This window comes from Hydra vulgaris, chromosome 01 (genome assembly GCF_038396675.1).
Source record: "Hydra vulgaris chromosome 01, alternate assembly HydraT2T_AEP".
Lineage (NCBI taxonomy): Eukaryota > Metazoa > Cnidaria > Hydrozoa > Anthoathecata > Hydridae > Hydra > Hydra vulgaris.
In genome coordinates this window covers 20,167,501-20,190,038 of record NC_088920.1, presented here as the reverse complement: position 1 = coordinate 20,190,038, position 22,538 = coordinate 20,167,501, and the positions used below count along the sequence as shown (strand labels likewise).

Here is a 22,538-nt window from a genome sequence, read left to right as displayed (position 1 = left end):
ATGGGAAAGTCCCTCACTTAATAAACAAGCTTTACATTATACTATAAACTTATCTATTTAATTTTACTGTCAGTTTATTTATATATATATATATATATATATTTTTTTTTTTGACAGTTGGTTATTTTAATTGGTTATTTACCGAGTTATTTTGTGATAAATATATTGGTTTATTATGTATAATTTTTTGTCCGTTAATATTTCTCTGTAAAGACTTCTATTTTTTAATATATATTTCAGAGTTTTTATTATTGTAAAATAATCTTTTGAAAATGTAAATAAAATTTTACGAAAAATGTCAAGAATAAAAAACATCGTGTTTTTTTTTAAAAATATTATTTTTTATATGAAAAAACACCACCATCTGCAATTGATCTCAATTTTGCTCTGACGCCTTTCATATGCGACTGTAAAAAGTTTAAACCAATCTCCCTCATAAACCTTCTGTGCCAAATGTCCCCAAAAATTTTCAATTGGTCGTGCTTGAGGCACATTTGGGGAATGGGATTCTTTATCAACGTAATAGACATATTGGTCCATCCAATTTAGAGAATCTTTAGAATAATGAGAACTTGTTAAATCTGGCCAAAATAAATAGTTAAAGTCTCCATGATACTTGTGAATAAATGGAAGAAGTCGTTTTTCTAAACATTCATTAATATAGATTGATGAATTGATCGCTACAGCCTTGGAAGTGCGAAACAATGGCTCGGACATACCTTTGTCAGATATGGCTATCCACATTAATAATTTTTTTGGAAATATCTCTTTAACTATAAAACGAACACTTTCTGGGCATGTCTTTTTGTTGTTTGTGTAGTATCCAGAATTTCCTACTAAAGCACTATCACTAAAGTACAAAAAATTAAAAAAGAAAGTTACTTATCAAAGAAAACATGCAGACCTTTTTTTTTAGATAATTGTTCTGAACATTTTCAAAATTGATTGTTTATAAAAAACATTCACTATCTTTTTTGAAACAATTTTATGTTTTTTTTTTTTGGAGTTTAGAAGCAATCGTCACAATTTTTATAAAAAGTGTTTGTTTTAAACAGTTCTTTACCAATCATTTATGATTTAAAGTACAATTATGACAAGTTTTGCGCTTGAATATACAAATTAGATTGATTAAAGAGTAAAATAATTTTTCTTTAACCAATCACATTTGAATTTAGTGAAGAACAATTGCATCAGTTGCTACAAAACACATGCAATTTTGTCTTAGTAACAAAATAAGTAACTATAGAGATCAAATAAAATCAATTTTACATCAAAAAATTTTTTTGAGTTTGTATTTAAATGTTTCATATTTATTGAATATTAGATTTCTACTTTAATTTTTTATTAAGGGAAAAAATGAAAAAGAGAAACACTTATAATTAGCGGTGCAAAAAGACTGATCCACGCGCATCAGTAGCAACACCCAAGATCCGCACCTCCTTTTAGAGTGCAAACTACTATTAAAAAGAACCTGAAATATGTTGCAGCACATGTCTCTGCCTTTTAAAAGAAGGTTAGCCCTACCGATGCTTTCAAATTAAGTTCAGCGATAATCTTCAATCTTTAGCAAGAAAAAATGCAAGAGTAGCTAAACAAATTGCAATTCGAGTTAATTACAATAAATAAGTATGCCCAGGAGGAACTATTTGACTTGCTAAAGCATCTGTCGGGCTTCCTATTACAATTACCTCCGGTATATATTTATACATAAATAAATTTTACATATAAATATTCAAAGAAAATCTTTAAAAAAAGAAACGAGGTTTCGGCAAATATACTTTTAATAAGTTTCTAACTACTTTAAACATGAATATTTTGTAAGTTTTAAACAAAATTTCTGAACAAAACCTTTCTGTAATATAAAGAAAAAGTATCTTTGTTTTGGTTTCAAGACAAAGTAGTGCCCAGCCACTATCAAGCGCTCCAAAATTAACCTTTCTAGCTCTTGTAAATGTACAAATAAATACGCAACTATCAATCAACAAACTAAAAAAACTGGTCAGAACTGTAAACTAAATATCAAGCAGCAAGACGGTAAAGCCGAATTGCTATAAGAATTTCTTAAGAGCAGGTAACTAATTGAGTGATTTCTTTACCTGGACTGACTTGCAATTACCGACGGAAAAGGAGTTTCTGGTTCAGTTCGGGTTGCTGCTTACTGCAATGATTTATTAAGTCTTGTGAATAAGTGACGAATCCATGGAAAGATGGGGTATGCAAATATATAGGTCGATATTTTGTTAAGCTCGGTGATTGATGGTGAAGAGGTTTTTTCAATTTTTTCTAAGCTTTGTTAATACTGTGTTAAGGATTGATAACAGCTCACCGCCTCAATTAAAAAACTATTATCAAAGACTAGAGTTAAAAGACAAATTCTTGTTGCGGCATCAAAAGATTTGCCGAAAACTTGATCCAACATTGAAGAAATCTGTTCTCTGATTAATGCAAATAGAGTTTAACTAATTTTGGTATGCGGTCTTTAAACCCATTTAAGTATACACCCTAGACATAGTGTGACGTGAAATCCAAGTGTCTTGTCGAATCTAGTAACTTGCGAAAACTGGGAAAATAAAACTTAGCATCGATTCTTTTTAGCAATCTGACGGGGGTTGTTGCTCTTGCAAAGTAGTCTGGCAAAGTCATTTAAAAGCCTTTTGCAACTTCGCATTTTTTGCATTCGAAAGCCTGGTTCAAACGTAACACCCAAGATTTAAACCTCTTCTACCATATCAAAGGTTTCATCAGGCGCAAAAAATCTCCCTTCTGACCCTTTACTGAAAATGCTGTTGAAACTTTTCATCAAGACTTTTATAAAAAAGGTATAAACAAAACAATAATTATCCAGAGCACAAAAGAAAATTGTTATGCTGTATAACTGATCTGAAGAGTAAGCATCTTTAAAGAAGTGCTACCATATATCGATTTATGAGATTAGGCAGCAGAAAGTCATAGCTTACAGTTTATGATAAACATTTTAATTATTTTAATCATTAACTGCTGGTAGTATTTATGAATTTTAATATTACATGTAAAAATGTTGAAGAGTATTTGATTAAAAAAATATATAAGGCTATATATAAGCTTATATATAAGTTTTAAATAACTTTTCGTTTGTATAAAAATTAAAGAACATATATTACAATTTAATTAGTTATTTGATGGTATTATAATGTAAAAAATAGGGTTTTTATGTTCATCACTTCCTTTTGATAGTCAATGTTATTAAAAAGGTTTTCAGGGCAAATAAAATCTAACAGAATTTTTTTTTTGTTTTACCAACTGATTGTCTTTTTGCCAGGATTTGCACTTTTTATTTTGCATTTCGCCAATAGTTTATCAATTAGGATATTTATGCTATGCATAAGCCCAATCAAACAACGCTTCAAATAGCAAATCAATATTTTTGCCTACAGAATTTAAATAATACATGTTGCAATAAACCAATTATAACAAAAATTGTTGATAATAAATAGTTGAACACTTATGAAAGGTTTATTTTGAAAACTGTGATCAATTATCACATTCATAGATAACGTTTTTAGGTCTAGCAAAATATAAACTCAAACTGCCATAAATTTTTAAATAGAATTATATTTCGAATAAAATTTTATTCAAAAGTTGGTGTGGCCGTATGCTACATTTGCACCAATTTTTATCAGATTAATTGTAGCGGTTATTTTTTTAACTTTATTTAATTACCCCAAGAAGTTCTCACGGTTTTGTCACAGAGCACCGCGGATGAGTATTTAATTGGAAGTTCACGCCTCCTTGTTTACCAATGTCACAAAAATTGCGAGAGGTTTGGTTTGAATCACGTATCCTTTGCTTGTGCGCTACCAATACGCTACAGCTGCTCAGTTATCGACTTGCTGAGCAGCTACAGCTACTCAGCAAGTGGCCAATCTCTTGCTGAGATGTAGCGCCACTTGCTGAGCTACCTCTTACCCGCGCCACAACCACACCACCTCTGTTTCTCATATTACACCGCTGCTCAGTTTCTTATTTTACAGGAGTTTTTATTGTTACACTATAAAGTCAAAGTTTCACTTAACTCGAACAAAAAATTAAAAGATTTCAAGTTTTGCGTTATAGAGTACTTTGATGTGTTTGCCATCACCCTATATAAGTAGTGTTCTTAGGTCAGCTAGGTTGGTATAGTCAGGATCCATGCAAACTGTGAACTATCTTATTTGAATCTCTGTGTTCTTTTAAAAACGAAATTCTTGTTCCTACGTAATTTTTTTATTGAAACACTAAATTAGAATCAAAAAAATTAGAAAAAAAAAATCATTAAAATATTATTATTTTTTTTTATAAAACAAAAACAGTCGTTTTAAGAATTCTCTTTAGATCACTACTACTTTTTTATTTATTTGTTAACTAAATTAAAATAAAACATTTTAATAATTATTTTTCCTATAATAAATTAATAAGAAGAATAAGATTTCTTATCTTCATCACTAACATAAAGTAAATTAATATCGTGAGATTTAAAAATTATATCAAACAACGTTTTCCTAATATTTCATACTATAATTCCTGAGGGAATCGCATTAATTAATTCATCTTTAAAATATACTTTAAACATAGAAGAGTGTATATATATATATATATATATATATATATATATATATATATATATATATATATATATATATATATATATATATATATATATATATATATATATATATATATATATATATAAATCGCAATAACAAATCTTTGCTTTCAAATAGCTTTGGATTTAAAAAAATAAGTTCAAATTAAAAAAATTACTTTGGATTTAAAAAAATAAGTATAAATTGGATTTTACCTCTTTTATGACTTTTTAATTTTTATATATAAATTTTAATTAACAATATAATACATAATAAACACTATAAACACGAAAATAAACAAACTTTTTTTCTAATTTAAAAATTTATTAAAAATTCAGATTTTATTAATACGATACGGATATCTCTAACTTTTAGAGTAAAAACGTTCGTCAATATATTTTATCAACAGATAAACGTTATATATATTAAAACTAATATAACAATCAAATAATTAAACAACTTGTTTCCTTTTTTTCTAAATTATTCAAACAGATTGCGATATTACGTTTTGTTTTTATTGTAGACGGATGGTTGATACCTAAAACTTCAGTTTGTATTTTATCAACAGAATAATAAATTTCTAAAGCTTCGTTAAATTTTCCCATACTGTTCAAACAGAGTGCAATATTATGTTTTGTTTCCATTGTAGACGGATGGTTGATACCTAAAATTTCAGATTGTATTTTATCAACAGATAAATAAATTTCTAAAGCTTCGTTATATTTTCCCATATTCTTTAAACAGAGAGCGATATAATGTTTTGTTTCCATTGTAGACGGATGGTTGATACCTAAAATTTCAGTTTGTATTTTATCAACAGAATAATAAAATTCTAAAGCTTCGTTATATTTTCCCATATTGTTCAAACAGATTGCGATATTATGTTTTGTTTCCATTGTAGATGGATGGTTGATACCTAAAATTTCAGTCTGTATTTTATCAACAGAATAATAAATTTCTAAAGCTTCGTTATATTTTCCCATATCCCTCAAACAGCATGCGATATTAGTTTTTGTTGACATTGTATTCGGATGGTTGATACCTAAAATTTCAGATTGTATTTTATCAACAGATAAATAAATTTCTAAAGCTTCGTTATATTTTCCCATATTGTTCAAACAGAGTGCGATATTATGTTTTGTTGTCATTGTAGACGGATGGTTGATACCTAAAATTTTAGTTTGTATTTTATCAACAGAATAATAAATTTCTAAAGCTTCGTTATATTTACCCATATTGTACAAACAGATTGCGATATTATGTTTTGTTTCCATTGTAGACGGATGGTTGATACCTAAAATTTCAGTTTGTATTTCATCTACAGAATAATAAATTTCTAAAGCTTCGTTATATTTTCCCATATCCCTCAAACAGCATGCGATATTAGTTTTTGTTGACATTGTATTCGGATGGTTGATACCTAAAATTTCAGATTGTATTTTATCAACAGAATAATAAATTTCTAAAGCTTCGTTATATTTTCCCATATTGTTCAAACAGAGTGCGATATTATGTTTTGTTGTCATTGTAGACGGATGGTTGATACCTAAAATTTCAGTTTGTATTTTATCAACAGAATAATAAATTTCTAAAGCTTCGTTATATTTACCCATATTGTACAAACAGATTGCGATATTATGTTTTGTTTCCATTGTAGACGGATGGTTGATACCTAAAATTTCAGTTTGTATTTCATCTACAGAATAATAAATTTCTAAAGCTTCGTTATATTTTCCCATATCCCTCAAACAGCATGCGATATTAGTTTTTGTTGACATTGTATTCGGATGGTTGATACCTAAAATTTCAGATTGTATTTTATCAACAGAATAATAAATTTCTAAAGCTTCGTTATATTTTCCCATATTGTTCAAACAGAGTGCGATATTATGTTTTGTTGTCATTGTAGACGGATGGTTGATACCTAAAATTTCAGTTTGTATTTTATCAACAGAATAATAAATTTCTAAAGCTTCGTTATATTTACCCATATTGTACAAACAGATTGCGATATTATGTTTTGTTTCCATTGTAGACGGATGGTTGATACCTAAAATTTCAGTTTGTATTTCATCTACAGAATAATAAATTTCTAAAGCTTCGTTATATTTTCCCATATCCCTCAAACAGCATGCGATATTAGTTTTTGTTGACATTGTATTCGGATGGTTGATACCTAAAATTTCAGATTGTATTTTATCAACAGAATAATAAATTTCTAAAGCTTCGTTATATTTTCCCATATTGTTCAAACAGAGTGCGATATTATGTTTTGTTGTCATTGTAGACGGATGGTTGATACCTAAAATTTCAGTTTGTATTTTATCAACAGAATAATAAATTTCTAAAGCTTCGTTATATTTACCCATATTGTAAAAACAGATTGCGATATTATGTTTTGTTTCCATTGTAGACGGATGGTTGATACCTAAAATTTCAGTTTGTATTTCATCTACAGAATAATAAATTTCTAAAGCTTCGTTATATTTTCCCATATTGTTCAAACAGAGTGCGATATTATGTTTTGTTATCATTGAAGACGGATGGTTGATACCTAAAATTTCAGTTTGCATTTTATCAACAGAATAATAAATTTCTAAAGCTTCGTTATACTTTCCCATATCCCTCAAACAGCTTGCGATATTAGTTTTTGTTGACATTGTATTCGGATGGTTGATACCTAAAATTTCAGATTGTATTTTATCAACAGAATAATAAATTTTTAAAGCTTCGTTATATTTTCCCATATGGTACAAACAGATTGCGATATTATGTTTTGTTTCCATTGTAGACGGATGGTTAATACCTAAAATTTCAGTTTGTATTTTATCAACAGAATAATAAATTTCTAAAGCTTCGTTATATTTTCCCATATTGTTCAAACAGAGTGCGATATTATGTTTTGTTATCATTGTAGATGGATGGTTGATACCTAAAATTTCAGTTTGTATTTTATCAACAGAATAATAAATTTCTAAAGCTTCGTTATATTTTCCCATTTTGTACAAACAGCTTGCGATATTATGTTTTGTATCAAGCGTGATCGTATTATTTTCACCATAAGTTTCTGTATTAAAGCTTTGAACAGCTTTTAATATTTCGATTGCTTCTTTAAATAAACCTTTACATACTAATAATTTTTCAATAGAAGTCGTCATATGATGGAAGGTTTCTGAAAATCTTTCTCCGTTAGTACGAAACATATAGATAAAATGAAAAACAAAATGATTTCCGTAATCCATGTGATCTTTTACTTCATTCAATTCAACTTTAAAATAATTTTCGAATAAATCAATATATGTATTTGTACTTGAATTTCTCTTTTGAAAACATTTACATGTTAACTGTGTAAGTTCGTGCATTGTATATTTTTTATCATCAAAACAGTTTAGTAAAGAATAACTCATTAGTAATTTAATAGCTTCTTCTATTAAAGATTCATCGTTTGTTTCCATTTGATTTGAGATTTGTGTTATAAATTGCTTACAGATGTTTTGACCGTCGCAATGAGATAAACAGTTTAATAATTTAAATAGAAAAGGTTTAGTTTTTTCTAATTTTGTTAAAACTAAGTTAATTGCTTTTATTGCAGCCTTTGATTCTTTTTCTGTCGGAAAGTTATTATTGTCCAATATTTCTGCTGGTTTCGATCTATATCGATCTATGTATTTTTCAATCGAAATTTTATGTATATTTATATATTTTATTGCCTGAGTAATTGCAAATGGATGATAACCAAGTTCTTTAATTAAATTTCTTATGTTCTCGTCGCTGTTTTCTCTAGTATTATTTTTTACATAAGCGAATGCTTCTTCAGAAGAAAAAACATCAACTAGCATTTTATTTACATTATTTGACCACGTTCTCCATTGGGAGGTAATCAACGTAAATGAATTCGGTTTTCTTGAAATGTACATTGATATATTTTTAACACTTTCATCGTCGACATGGTCAAAAATAAACAAAGTCTTTTCATTTTTATAATAGTTGTGAATTTTTTCAACAATGACTTTTATATTCAAATAATCTCCTTTTGAATCACAAACCTCCAATCCTAAAATTTGACAATGGTTTCTCATTGAAGTTTGTAACATTCCAAATGCTGCATCAATCCAAACAATGTTTTCATAGAAGTTATACGATATTTCACAATATTTTCTGGCAATATGTGTCTTTCCGACACCCGACATTCCATATAATACTAAAGTTGACTTGTTTGCATCATGTGAAAAATAATCTTGAATTTCACTAAGTAGTTTCTTGCGTGAAAATAAATTTTCTGAAAAAGATTGAATACCTAAAGATAGACGTACGATTAGATGTATTATAAAAAGTTATTATTTCAACTAAAAAAAACTTAATATCATTTATTAAGTATAAAGTTTCAACTTTTTACTAAATTCTTCTCTTTTTTAAATGCAGCACATTTGAATAAAGTTTTATGTTATACTATAACAATTATATTATTACTAACAAAATATTATTTAGTTATCTGAACTTATATTTTCAATTATGACTATAATATAAAGTTTCTTATTTTAACTTTGTTTAAAATATTATTATAAAAAGATAGTATATATACATACTGTATACATTAATAATATCTTACACATAAAAATTGACTTAAAACTACAAACCTAATGCATTAAATCTTATACATTATCATTTCAGTTTTGCTTTATCATTTTAATTTGTTGCTCTATCACTTTGTTTGCATTATCTCTATATGCTTAGAAACTTCTAATAGACTTATATGTAATTCAAAAATATTAATTTATGAAATATGATATTAAAACAATCCTGCAAACTTTGCAAACAAAAATCTAAAAACCATAGAGTCACATAATGTGACTGCTGCTTTTCTTGGATTCACACAAAGTGCAATCTAATCAATAAGCATACATATAACATTATCTCCAATTATTCTTTAATATGGTATTGCTGACTGTATTTCCGAAAATATACCATTTAGTACCCTTTCTGATCACAACTTAAACTTACACTTGCATGCAAGAGTCTTCCATTAAAGCTATTAAAATCTCTTGAATCTCCTGCTCACCTAAAGAGTCTATATAGAGATATGAATAATGTATATAATCCAACTATTAATTGTAAATATCTTGATGTTACTGAATTCAATAATTCTTTAAATCCTGATACTGATATATATCTTCATCTCAATATTGCTTCCTTACCACAACATATTGACGATCTCTGTAGCCTTATTGGCACTCTTAACACTTTCCCTATGGTGATAGGAATTACTGAATCAAATTTATATATAAAAGACTCAAATATAACTGATATTACCATATTACCAATCTATGCCTCGAAATTTCTTGATTCAGTTTTTGTTGAAGCTATCAACCCTCATAAAACCAATACTTTAATTGGCTGCATATATCGTCATCTAACTTTAAATCCAAAACAATTCATTGCAAACCATTTAACACCTTTACTTGAGAAATTAGGTTATGAAAAAAAAAACATGTTAATGGGTGATTTCAACATGGAATTAATTAATTATAGAGAATCTCCTATTGTTTCTAATTATCTCCAAACATTATGCTCTTGCTCGCTTCTTCCAACCATTATACTTCCAACACTTAAAACATCAAAAACCAAAACTCTCATTGATAATATTTTTATAAACTCCTGTTCTCCTGAAACAATCTCTGGCAATCTAACAGTTTCTATTTCAGACCACATGGCCCAGTTTCTCTGTATTCCTGGTATTTCACCAAAAAAAAAAGAATATAAAAATCTCTAGAAGATGCTTTAAAAACTTTGATACTGACACCTTTATACAAGATATATCTAGTATAAACTGGGAGGTGCAAATAAAAGACGTTGATATAAATAAAACAATGATAAATTTTTTAAATACATTTAAAAAAGTTCTAGACAGCATGCTAGAACTTTTTTAAATGTATTTAAAAAAGTTCTAGCATGCCTGTCTAGTTCTAGACAGGCATGCAAAGTTTTAACAAAAAAACAAATTAAACTTAAATCTAAATCATGAATAACTGCTGGTATTCTTAAATCCATCTCAACCAAAAATGTCATTTATAAAAAATTTGTTAAATCAAACAATACTAATACAAGAAATCTACTCTTTGATAAATTCAAGTTATATAGAAATAAAATAAGCAACTTACTTAAAAAATCCAAAAAAAGTATTATATTTCCTTTTTCAATAACAACCTAAACAGCATTAAGAGAACTTGGAAAGGAATAAAAGAAATTATCAACATCAGACCTACTATATACAATAACTCTTTCAACCTCAAAATAAATGATAAAGTCATCTCTGATCCAACCACAATTGCTAATATTTTTAACAATTACTTTGCTACTATCCAAGAGAATCTAATAAACAAAAAAATTATCCCTAAATATGATTTTAGAGACTTTCTAAAAAATGAAAGTTCTTTTTTCTTTAAGCCAGTGACTGAAGTTGAGGTATCGAGTCTCATTATGAAACTTCAAAACAAAAAAAGTCTGGGCCCAAACAGCCTTCCCACATTTATTCTTAAGCTTATTCCAAACATAATCTCAAAGCCACTATCCATAATTATGAATAACTCATTTAGAAATGGAATTTTCACAGATCTTCTTAAGATAGCTAAAGTGACACCAATACATAAAAAAGGTTCTCTACTGGATTACTCTAATTATCGTCCAATCTCTCTTCTCTCAAATATAAGCAAACTATTTGAGAAAGCTATGCACAATAGACTCTACAACTTCTGGAGAAATTCAAGTGTCTTTATAAAAATCAGTATGGGTTTAAAAACAATCATTCAACAACTCATGCACTAATTGATATAACTGAAAAAATTAGAACAGCTTTGGACAATAAATTGTTTGCATGTGGTGTTTTTGTTGATCTCCAGAAAGCCTTTGATACAGTTGATCATTCCATTCTTATCAGAAAGTTGGAGTACTACGGTATCAGAGGCGCAACACTCCAATGGTTTTCTTCTTATCTTCAAAATAGATCAAAATTTGTTTCTATTAATGGGATAGAATCTGAATTAATAAAATCAACAAATGGAGTCCCACAAGGCTCTGTATTAGGACCATTACTTTTACTTCTCTTTATTAATGATCCTAATACCTCTACACTAATCTGCTTTTAATAAACAAATCACTTAAAAAGATAAACAAAAATATAAACCATGACTTAGCGAATCTACTCCAGTGGCTTCTATCTAATAAATTATCACTTAATTCCAAAAAAACTGAAATTATTATCTTTAAATCAAGTCAAACAAAAACTAAAAAGCACCTGAATTTCAGATTAAGTGGTCAAAAAATAGATACTGTGAATTTTATCAAGTATCTTGGTATCAAAATTGATTCTAATTTAAGTTTTGCATCCCATCTTCAAGACTTAGCACTGAAACTAAGCAGGTCCAACGGTATGTTGGCCAAAGTTCGACATTATCTTAATCTTGAAATGCTTCTTAACATATATCATGTGGTTTTTGAGTCTCATCTTAGATACGCTTGTCAAATATGGGGACAAACCCAATCTCTAACACTTAAAAGATTATCTCACTTCCAAAATAAAGCCGTAAAAATAATCTATTTTCAGCATTTTAACTACATATCAAAGATACTTAAGTTAAAACTGCTAACTATCTACTATCCATCTTAACCTTATTCACTTCAATGCTGGTCTGTAACTACTAATAATTGATCTTTTTTAAAATTCTTTTCTACTACTTTCTTCATTTCAATGCTGATTTATTACTACTAATACTTGCTCTTTCTTAACTTTTTCTCAAATTAATATCATTATTCTATTTCCAACTCTCACTATTATAAATATTGCTATTTTTTAACATTGTTATTATTATTATTGTTGCTATTGTTGTTATTATTACTATTAATGTTATTGTTATCATTACTATTATTATTATTATTATTATTATTATTGTTATTATTGTTATTATTATTATTAATAGGATTGTTATCTTTATCATTTGTATTATTATTATTTTGATTATTATTACCAATAACTGGAGTTTTTATTATTATTGCTGATACTTATATTACTACATTATTTACAATGTTGTTACTGTACATCTACTTTTCTTTTATTGCTATATTTTAATTAGGTATATAAAAGTCTTTTATTCTAGATAGATGTATAAAAGAAATTTGAATTATGTCCTAAATTAACAAACTTCTTACTTAATTATTATTCCAAAAGTTTTTCGTTTAAGTATTGTACTGTTTTACATTTTTTTTTTCTTTTTTTTTCTTGTGTGTGTTTTTTGTGTGTCTTTTGTTTTTTTAGTTTGGTGTTTAAGTTTCTTATTATGGTGTTTAATTAAAATTAGTACTTGTACTATATGTAAATATTCCATGAAATGTAAAATCTATTTCAGAATACATTTAATTTGAATTTGATATATATTTTAAAAAAGTATCGTAAACAAAACTTAATGTAATGTACTTTGTGAACTTAACAACATGAAACACATCAAGTAATTATGTTACTTTAGAGAACTTTTAATTTAAATTGAGTTTTTGAGTTCAAATTTTGGCCTATGAAAAAAAACATTTTTTTATAGTGTGTTTTCCACCAACCTGTAATGCAAATGTTTGGATTTCATAAAACTATTTTTTTTTATAATTTATATATATTTTTTTTTTCATTGCGAATTCTAAAAACTGTATACATTTTTAAATTAATAAACAATATATTTATACAGTTTACTTTGGTTATGAGTTAAACTTAAAACGCTTTGGCAAACGTGCCATGCATATCAAAAAATCAAGATAACCTCTTCGATCTGACCTGGAAAAATGGCATAACTATTAAGAACAAAATATAAATGATTTTTTATTCAAGAGGGTCTGCTTTGAAAGTCTTAAGGCAGTTTTACAAATGATCGCTGTTAAAATCAACAACACATTTTTAAAGTTGAGTTTCATATTCTGGATGTGAAATGAGACATTTATACCATTGCCAATTATTCTGAAATTAGTAATACAAAGCTACAGTTTTTTGCTCACTATAAATACCTAATGAAGTGTTCTTTCTCATGATGAAATCCTTGAAATGAAAAAGGCATAGCATGAACTTTTGGATTCATACTTTCTGCAGAAAGTGCCAAGAAAAAGTGCTAGAAAATACATTTTTTTAAATTAAAGTTATGTTCAAAAACATTCCCAAAGCATAAGGGGGAAAATGGGAAATGCTGCTTTCTCTTCAAATCCAAAACGAGGACAGTGTCATCTGCTCTAAGAATGGGTTTATGAATGACACTTACAAATTATTTTGCACTCTTTATATCATTGCCAGCAGAAGCAAATGCTTTGGGAGAACCAAATGTTTGCAGTCCTCCCCATTCAATTTATAACTTTATTTCAGAAAATTTCAAAAATCCTGCTCAACCATTTGTTCCATGTTTGAAAATATGCTCAGAAAATATCTTTCTTTCCAAAAGAACATAGTCAAGCAATTCATTAAAGTCTTTACAGTGGACGATTGTTTTTTCCATTTTTGACCCTTCCTTTACTACTGTTTCAAGTTTTGAATAAGTAAAAAAAATTTGCTAGGTTGTTACATAATTTGAGAAATTTTGAATCAATGAATAGTTACATGACATTGATCTCTAAAACCTGGTTGTGAGTGGATGTAAGTTTTCTCAATTCAAATCAATACAGAAATATCCAACCTAGGCGGACATTTTTGTATTGATTTGAATCTTGTGCAGTCACTATTGTGGGAGCTTCAAAAGTTATCTCGCACTTGATGGGCCTAAATAAAGGAAAACTAAAATAAGTAAAATGATTTAAACCTCATGTATTTTAAAGTGAAATTTTAGAACAAGAATCAAAGTTATCGGGTGTCAATGGTAAAAGTCTACCACCTTTAGCCTGACCAACACAAATAGTCCTATGTGGTGATGCCTCTTTTTGGCTAATAACTGTGGAAGCTATTTAACTAGAAACTTTATTGTCCTTTGCTGCAAGTATTCTCATATTTTATTGGAATTTTTACTCATTGCAAAGATGGGGAATACCATTGCCAAGAATTGAAAAGCATTTATGAGCATCTGTGGACACTTTTTATATTGTGGTTTATACATATATTATTATTATTATTATTATTATTATTATTATTATTATTATCATTATTCTATATATATATATATATATATATATATATATATATATATATATATATATATATATATATATATATATATATATATATATATATATATATATATATATATATATATATTTATATATATATATAAACATCTTCACATCCAACAAGGCTGCCACTAATTAAAGCAGCCACTAATCAAAGTTGGAAGTTACTGAAAGAGAAAAGATGAAGATTGTAGAGCAAGATAACAATCGATGGACGACTTAAAGGATTACAAATTATATGAATCAGGAAAACAAGATAAAAGAAGCGAATTCCAAAGAGCTGATGTTCGAGGAAAAAAACTAGACGAATAAGCGTTTTTGGAGCACTTAGGAACAGTCACAGAAAAAAGATGAGACTTAATTGAATGACGAGTAACACGAGAATGAATTTTAGTAGATGGCACAAGAGACAATAGCTCTTTAGAGCAGTGCCCATTATAGTATTTGTAGGAAAGAGAAAGAGAAGGAACATTACGACGATGTGATAATGGTTGGAGGTTGGCTGCAAGAGCATGTCCAACTATGTTTACAATGCGTTTTTGCACCTTGTCTAAAAGAGAAAGGGCATCGTTAAAAGATCTGCCACAGATATGGCAACAGTAACCATACAAACCCGGATTTGAGATTTATAGAGATAGAGAATAGAATCTGAAGTAAGAAAGTGACAAGCTCGAAAAAGAGATGCAACCTTGGCAGATGCTAATTTTGCAACTGATTTGATATATGGTTTCCAAGAAAGATCCCAAGTAAGAGTTAATCCTAGAAGATGAAGAGCAGATGACTCATCGAGTACATCACTGTTCATAAATGTAAGAAGATCTAACTTATTGCGATAACGATTGGCTGAAAAAATTGAGATTTATCTGTATTGAAGTTCACCAGCCACTGTGAGCGCCATGCTGTAGCAGAAGTGAGATTCTTTTCAAGCTCAAATGCCCCCTCTAAGCAATCAGAGGGTGTTGGTTTCTTATCACGACAAAAATGGTAGTATGATCAGCAAACAATGCCACCTTAGATGTAGTTACATCTTCTTAAAGATGTTATTAAAGGTCATTGTTTTCCAGATGATATTGGACAGATGTTGTTCAAGTAAAAATAAAATACAGATGATCTCGGACAAAAGTGTAAAGATGATCTTGGAAACCTTAGAATATCTGGAAGATCGTTAATGTAAATTAAAAAGAGTATATAGGGCCAAGGATAGAACCTTGAGGAACCCCTGAAGTTACAGAATAAGAAGAAGAGTGTTATCCATCGAGGACAACTTTTATGCTACAATTGGAAAGGAAGGATTCAATGGTCTTAAAGATGTTGCCCGGATACACCATAAGAAGAAAGCTTATGGAGAAGACCAGCATGCCAAATTTTATCAAAAGCTTTTGAAATGTCAAAAGTAATAGCCTTAGCCTCTCCACCTTTATCTAATCCAAGATAAAACCTATCAGTTATTAATGTTAGCAAATCAGCTGTAGAACGAGAAGATCGAAATCCATATTGATGGTCAAAAAGTTATTAGATTCAAGATGAGAAATTAAGTGTTTGTTAATTAAAGACTCAAAAACCTTGCTTATGACAGAAAGAAGACTAATGGGAATATTGATGAAAAGTTTTTAGCAAACAATTCAGATTTGTCTTTAGGTGAGATGACAAAGTCTGAACCATACAAGAGAGGTGGAATTAAAGATTTGCCCTTATTATTAATACTATAAAAGATTCTCCAGAAGTCACCAGAGCCCAATTTTTGAGATGAGATACGAAATTTCATAACCTGAGAATAGCAGGCTTTGGCGTTAGACAAAACCTTTTTACAATGGTTTTTAGCAATAATAAACAGACGTCTGTTTTCTGGAGAATTGTTTTGCTGATAAATATGGAAGTAATGGTTTCGATTGGCAATCGTAGCAGACCAGTGTGAGGAAAACCATGGAGGAGAGTGAGGCTTGACCAGGAATCATCGAGAGGGAACAAAAGATTCCGTGCCAGCCTGAATCCACGAAGTTATGTGTATATATATATATATATATATATATACATATATATATATATGTATATATATATATATATATGTATATATATGCATATTTATGTATATATATGTATATATATACATATATATACATATATATATATATATATGTATATATGTATTTATATATATATATATATATATATATATATACCAGGTCTATAGCATGAAGTGAGCGTCAAGTTACAAATGTATCTATAGAGAACATTTGTTATGAACAGGGCTTAATCTTTTTTAATTTTGTTGCTATGACATCTGTCAAACATATTTAGTAAACATCAAGTCATTGTATAAACAACATCATATTTTTTAATTGTGTTAAAAATGTCGAATTTTGAACCAGAAAATGATGGTTTGCAGAAAGCACTAATTTTTTGTTTTCATTTGAAGAAAAGTGGTGACAAATCGCATTGAATGTTTGTCAAAGCTTATAGTAATCATCCTATATCGAAAGCAACATGCAAAAGATGGTTTCAACGGTTCAGAGATAATGATTTTGATGTGCGAAATGAAGAACGCGGAAGACCACCAAAAAAGTTTGAAGTCACAGAATTGCAAGCAATACTCAATGAAGATGACACTTTAAGTCAAAAACAAATGGCAGAAATGTTAAATGTTTCACAAACAGCAATTTCTGATTGTTTAAAAGCTATGGGAAAGATCCAAAAGTGCGGGAAATGGGTGCTACATGGATTGAATGACAGGCAGATGGAAAAGCGGAAAACCACATGTGTAAATGTTGCTGTTACGACACGAAAGGAAGTCAGTATTGCATCAAATTGTGACTGGTGATGAAAAAATTATTTTAAGAATCCCAAACGCAAAAGAACATGGGTAAATCCAGGAGAAGCATCAACATCGACTGCAAAGCCTGATCGGTTCGGAAAAAAGATAATGCTCTGTGTTTGGTGGGACCAGAAGGGAGTGGTGTATCATGAACTTCTAAAACCTGGTGAAACTGTTGATACGCAATGCTACCGAAAACAAATGATCAATTTGAACCATGTATTGATCGAAAAACGACCAGAATGGGCCAGATAACACGGAAAGGTAATTTTATTGCATGATAATGCTCCGTGTCATACAGCAAAAGCGGTCAAGGAAACGATAACATCACTTGGCTGGGAAGAGTTACCTCACCCACCGTATTCACCAGACTTGGCTCTCTCCAACTACCATTTGATTTCATTGATAGGACACACATTGAATAAGCCTCACTTCAATTCCTACGAAGAAGTCGAAAAATGGGTCTCCGAATGGTTTGCCTTAAAAAACGATTAGTTTTATTGACGTGGTATCCACAAATTGCCAGAAAGGTGGTCGAAATGTGTAGAAAGTAATGACAAATACTTTGAATAAAATGTTTTTTACTTTTCCATTAAAAAATAGTGTTTTATTTTGAAAAAAAAACGCTCGTTTCATACTTATAGACCTGGTATATATATATATATATATATATATATATATATATATATATATATATATATATATATATATATATATATATATATATATATGTGTATATATATATATATATATATATATATATATATATATATATATAAATTAGTGAAAAATCACTTATTAAACTTATTGCTTTGCTGTTGCAAACAAGCGTTGTCTTATTACTATTAGTTTATTTTGTAAAGAGTTTGCTATATCTTCTTTAGCATATTCATCTATTAGCCATTATAGATGTACGCCAACTGTTTTCCTTTAATTTGATAAGTTAAATAAAATATTTTAAGTTTATATAACATTAGCGAACTTAAATTTAGCAGCCACATAAAATTAAATATAAAGTTGATTTTAAATTGGTTTAAAACCTATTAATAAAAGTCTAGATATAGAAAATTAACATGTATAAATAGGGACTGCGGCTGAAAGAATAATCAGCTTCAACTTGAAGCTGATCAGGTTAATCAGCTTATAACAGTAAAACGTGAAAAAACTTATAAATATTCATAAACTCCAAGGAAAATACTATTTTGCAATCGTTAATAATTGTGCAAATAGAACTTTACAAAAGGTAATTAATAACTGTTCAAAGAGACTAGTTGTGTAGCATAAACTACAATGGTGAAATTAATATTTATTTTTTAAACATATCTCTTATTAATCAAAAAATAAAAACATATTTGTAAAAAAATAGATTTGACTATATCAATAATATCATGATAATATTTTTTTAAATCAAATCTATTTAGCATAATAAAACATATTATATTAAAATATTATATGCTTTAACTTTTTCCCTAATAATATTAAAACAAAAAAAGGGTTAATTGATTATATAATCATTGTATGAGCAATGACTTTAAAAAATTAAAATAGCAATTATCAACTACTAACAAGTACTACTAGCAAAGGCTGGAAAAGATTTAACTGCTTATTACATGGCTATTTTTAAATAAAATTATGGCATACATCATTAAGTGTACTTACATATATTTCAGATTTTACACTTTATAACAAGGACAAAAAAAGTCAATTTTAAATAAAGACCTTTTTATAGCAATTACTAGAAAGGGTTTTTTTTACTTAAATCACAGGAAGTCATAAATGTTTTAACTACTGTAACTTTTCATACGTTTGTGGAATATGCTGACACTATTATAAAAAAAATTCTTTAGAAATGATTTTCTTTTTAAATTTTTTTTGAAAGGGAAGGAAGGGGCGGGGGGCCTGGAGGATTAAATGTAATTATTGTTTTAGCTCACTTATTTTTATAGTTTTTTTAGGAGAAACTTATTTTCGTGCATGAAACCATAACCATACATGCCCCACATTTGCGCCATTCCATTAACTGAGTAAGGCTATCACATGTTTCAGAAATTTTCTGTCCGGGATAGCTTGGTTTTATACATTTGTGAGCCGGTTGTCAATAAAAAATTTCCATAACAACATCTCAAATTAACATCTACCAGAGCTGTTTCTTGCATGCATGAAGTAATTAATAGCCATTTTGAAGTCACTAAACTATTTCAACTGTCTGGTATAACTTCTGTTAATCATATTTTGGACTCCAATAAAAACAACTTCATTGGTAATCAAGATTCCAGATACATTCTAAAATTCATTACACAGTTAAAATTTGCTAAAATATTGATAGATACTTTACAGCACCATTTATGGCATACAAAGCAAAACAAAATTGTAGACTTAAGTGACCTTGAGGTCAATTGGCATTGATTTTTCAATTTTCTATTCTGGTTAAGTCATTCAATCAATGTATCATAAAATGAGATATATTAATTGAAGTGTGTTTTAAATAATATCAAGCAACTATTCATATTTTATATTTAGATGGTCATACAATTTATTAGAGACTGAAAACGATATTTCTGTCATGAAAATAATAGTCTCAATTTATCTACAAGCTTATTCTTCTCATACTCATTGTACAGAGACACCATTTTATTGTTACACAAAGGCGAAAGACATTTTTTATTTTTAAAATCAATTTTTAAAGTTAAAAACTTAAAAAGAAATTTTTATTTTGGTTTTCATTATTTTAAATAAACTTTTTTATAATAAGAAGAGTAAAATAGGAAAACTTATGAAAATGTTTTTAACTTTGATTAAATTCAGTTTTGAATAAAAATATTTTAAAAGTATTTTAATTCCATATTATGGAGAATTTTGTGCTCTATCTAATGACATAAAAATATTTTTTAATAATTTTCTTATAAAACTCATAAGTTTGAGCATGAATATTCTTTTAAATTTTATTATAATTTATTACAATTTATATTTTATTATAAAGCTGATATAAAAATCTCAGGAATAAAATGAAATAACATTAAAGTAAAAAGATATATTTGTAATAAAAGTTACGCTGATTAAGAATCCTTTTTCAAAACTAAATTTGTTATTCCCGGAAAAAAGTTATAACAAAACTACAGAAAAATTATTTTCAGGTAAAACTGAACACTAATAATTTTCACACTACGCTATTTTTTGCATCTAACCAATTAATTACCTTTATAACTCTATTATTTCTTATTTTTTACTAAATTTACTTATAACAATTTCCTATGCAAATCTAAATCAAATTAAATAAATTAAAAAAATTTAAATCAATTCAAAATGCCAAAACATTATTTAAAAAAACTTAAAAAAAAATACTCTGAAAAGCAAATAATTGATTATAAAATAAATATGGCGGTTAGAAGAATAAATAGTGGTGAAATAAGTTTATGCAAAGCAAGTTGAATATACAGCAACATTATATATACTGGTACAGCAACAACTCTAAGTAGTTGAATTAATAAATTGATTCATTCAAAGTAAACTACACAATATAAGCATTTAGAGCTGAAAGCATGATATCAACACTGAGAGCAGAAAATTGCAAAATATTTTTAAACATGTGAAATTAATAATTCCACAAATTAAAACAAAACAAAAGTCAAAACGCCGTCTATACAACAGTTGGTAATTAGGTAGTCCCTCAAACTCTGAATATACAACATCACCATCAGGATGAATGGAAGAACAATTTATGTAATGGCTGAATAAATTATTTATAACAAAAATTAAAAAGACTCCAGGTACACATGTGTTAATATTGGATGGTCATAACACACATGTAACATATCAAGTTAATATGTTAACCAGCTCACTCCTCCCACATACTTTAACCAGTTATGGGAGTATATTGTCATGTCAAAAAGGTTTGGTGAAAGCAATAACAACAGCATAATGCAAACACATTATCAACAAACAACAGCATAATGCAGCAATTTATCAAAAGAAAGGTTTGTTCAGCTTAAAGCCTAACTTTTTAGCAGTGGTTAAGTCTTTACACAATTAAAATTAATTGGAGGATTTAAAAATACTGGTTTATTTCCATTTGATATAAGGGTCAAATCATTATATTTCAACCGATGGCCTGTGGCTCACCATCTCTGATTTTCCTGATTTTTACATATTGTTATGTAAAAATACATAACAATATGTAAAAAATGACACAGTGGCCCTCTCGATTTACAAATGGTCAAAATAGACTACTTTAGAGCTGTATAACTTTTTTCTCATTTTCAACAAGTGTCTCATTTTTTCTAGAACTATTAACTGAATAGTTTTCTTTTCAAAAAAATGGTTTTTATTAACTTGTGTTAAATTAGAAAAAAATTATGACCTCCACAACTTTGGAAAAAATTATAAACTTGCTAAAATATGTCAAAATGAAACTAACTGTAGCATTATTCTATTAATCCACAAGTCTCTACAGATTTTCTGAATTGCTACTGCAATTTTCTGCAATAAACGGACAAAATATAGGCAGCTTGTTGCAGTTTAGAACTTAAATATATCTAAAAGCAAAATGTCCACTCGCCTAAAAAGTCCAATTTTCAGCCATTTTGAGATGTTTGTAAATTTTTCTAGCACTTTGTTTTGATCTAAGATTAACAGCATATAAGACCATTAGACCCAACTATCTGAAAATGCAAACATTGTAAACTTGTCAAATACACACCAAAAATGCCAGCATTTTTAAATTACCTTATTTTTCAATCATCAGCAGTTGTATGTGTTACTAAAAACCAGTGCCCCTCTAATCTGCCAAATGTAAAGTTGGCAGATTAGAGGGGCACTCTTATTTGCCTATGTAAAGGGTGCAACTAATTATCAGTCATTTTTTTAATAAAAGGAAAGATATGGTTGGTTGTTCTCTCCTTGATCTGGTTTTTATAGTAGATAGGGGCACAAATAAAGGGGGCAGTAAC

The 22,538-nt window shown here is 28.3% G+C and overlaps 1 protein-coding gene across 1 annotated transcript in view; it reads right to left on the bottom strand.

Moving 5' to 3' along the window:
- Positions 1–4,904: 4,904 nt before the first annotated feature.
- LOC136075179 (uncharacterized) overlaps positions 4,905–22,538 on the bottom strand; it is a 23,121-nt gene continuing 5,487 nt past the window's right edge. The window contains exons 10-11 of the mRNA XM_065787626.1: positions 5,896–8,898; positions 4,905–5,769 (exon numbers count right to left, since the gene is read on the bottom strand). Of these exons, the coding sequence (XP_065643698.1) occupies positions 5,045–5,769; positions 5,896–8,898 (3,728 nt within the window). The 3' untranslated portion in view covers positions 4,905–5,044. The remainder of the gene's footprint in view (positions 5,770–5,895; positions 8,899–22,538) is intronic.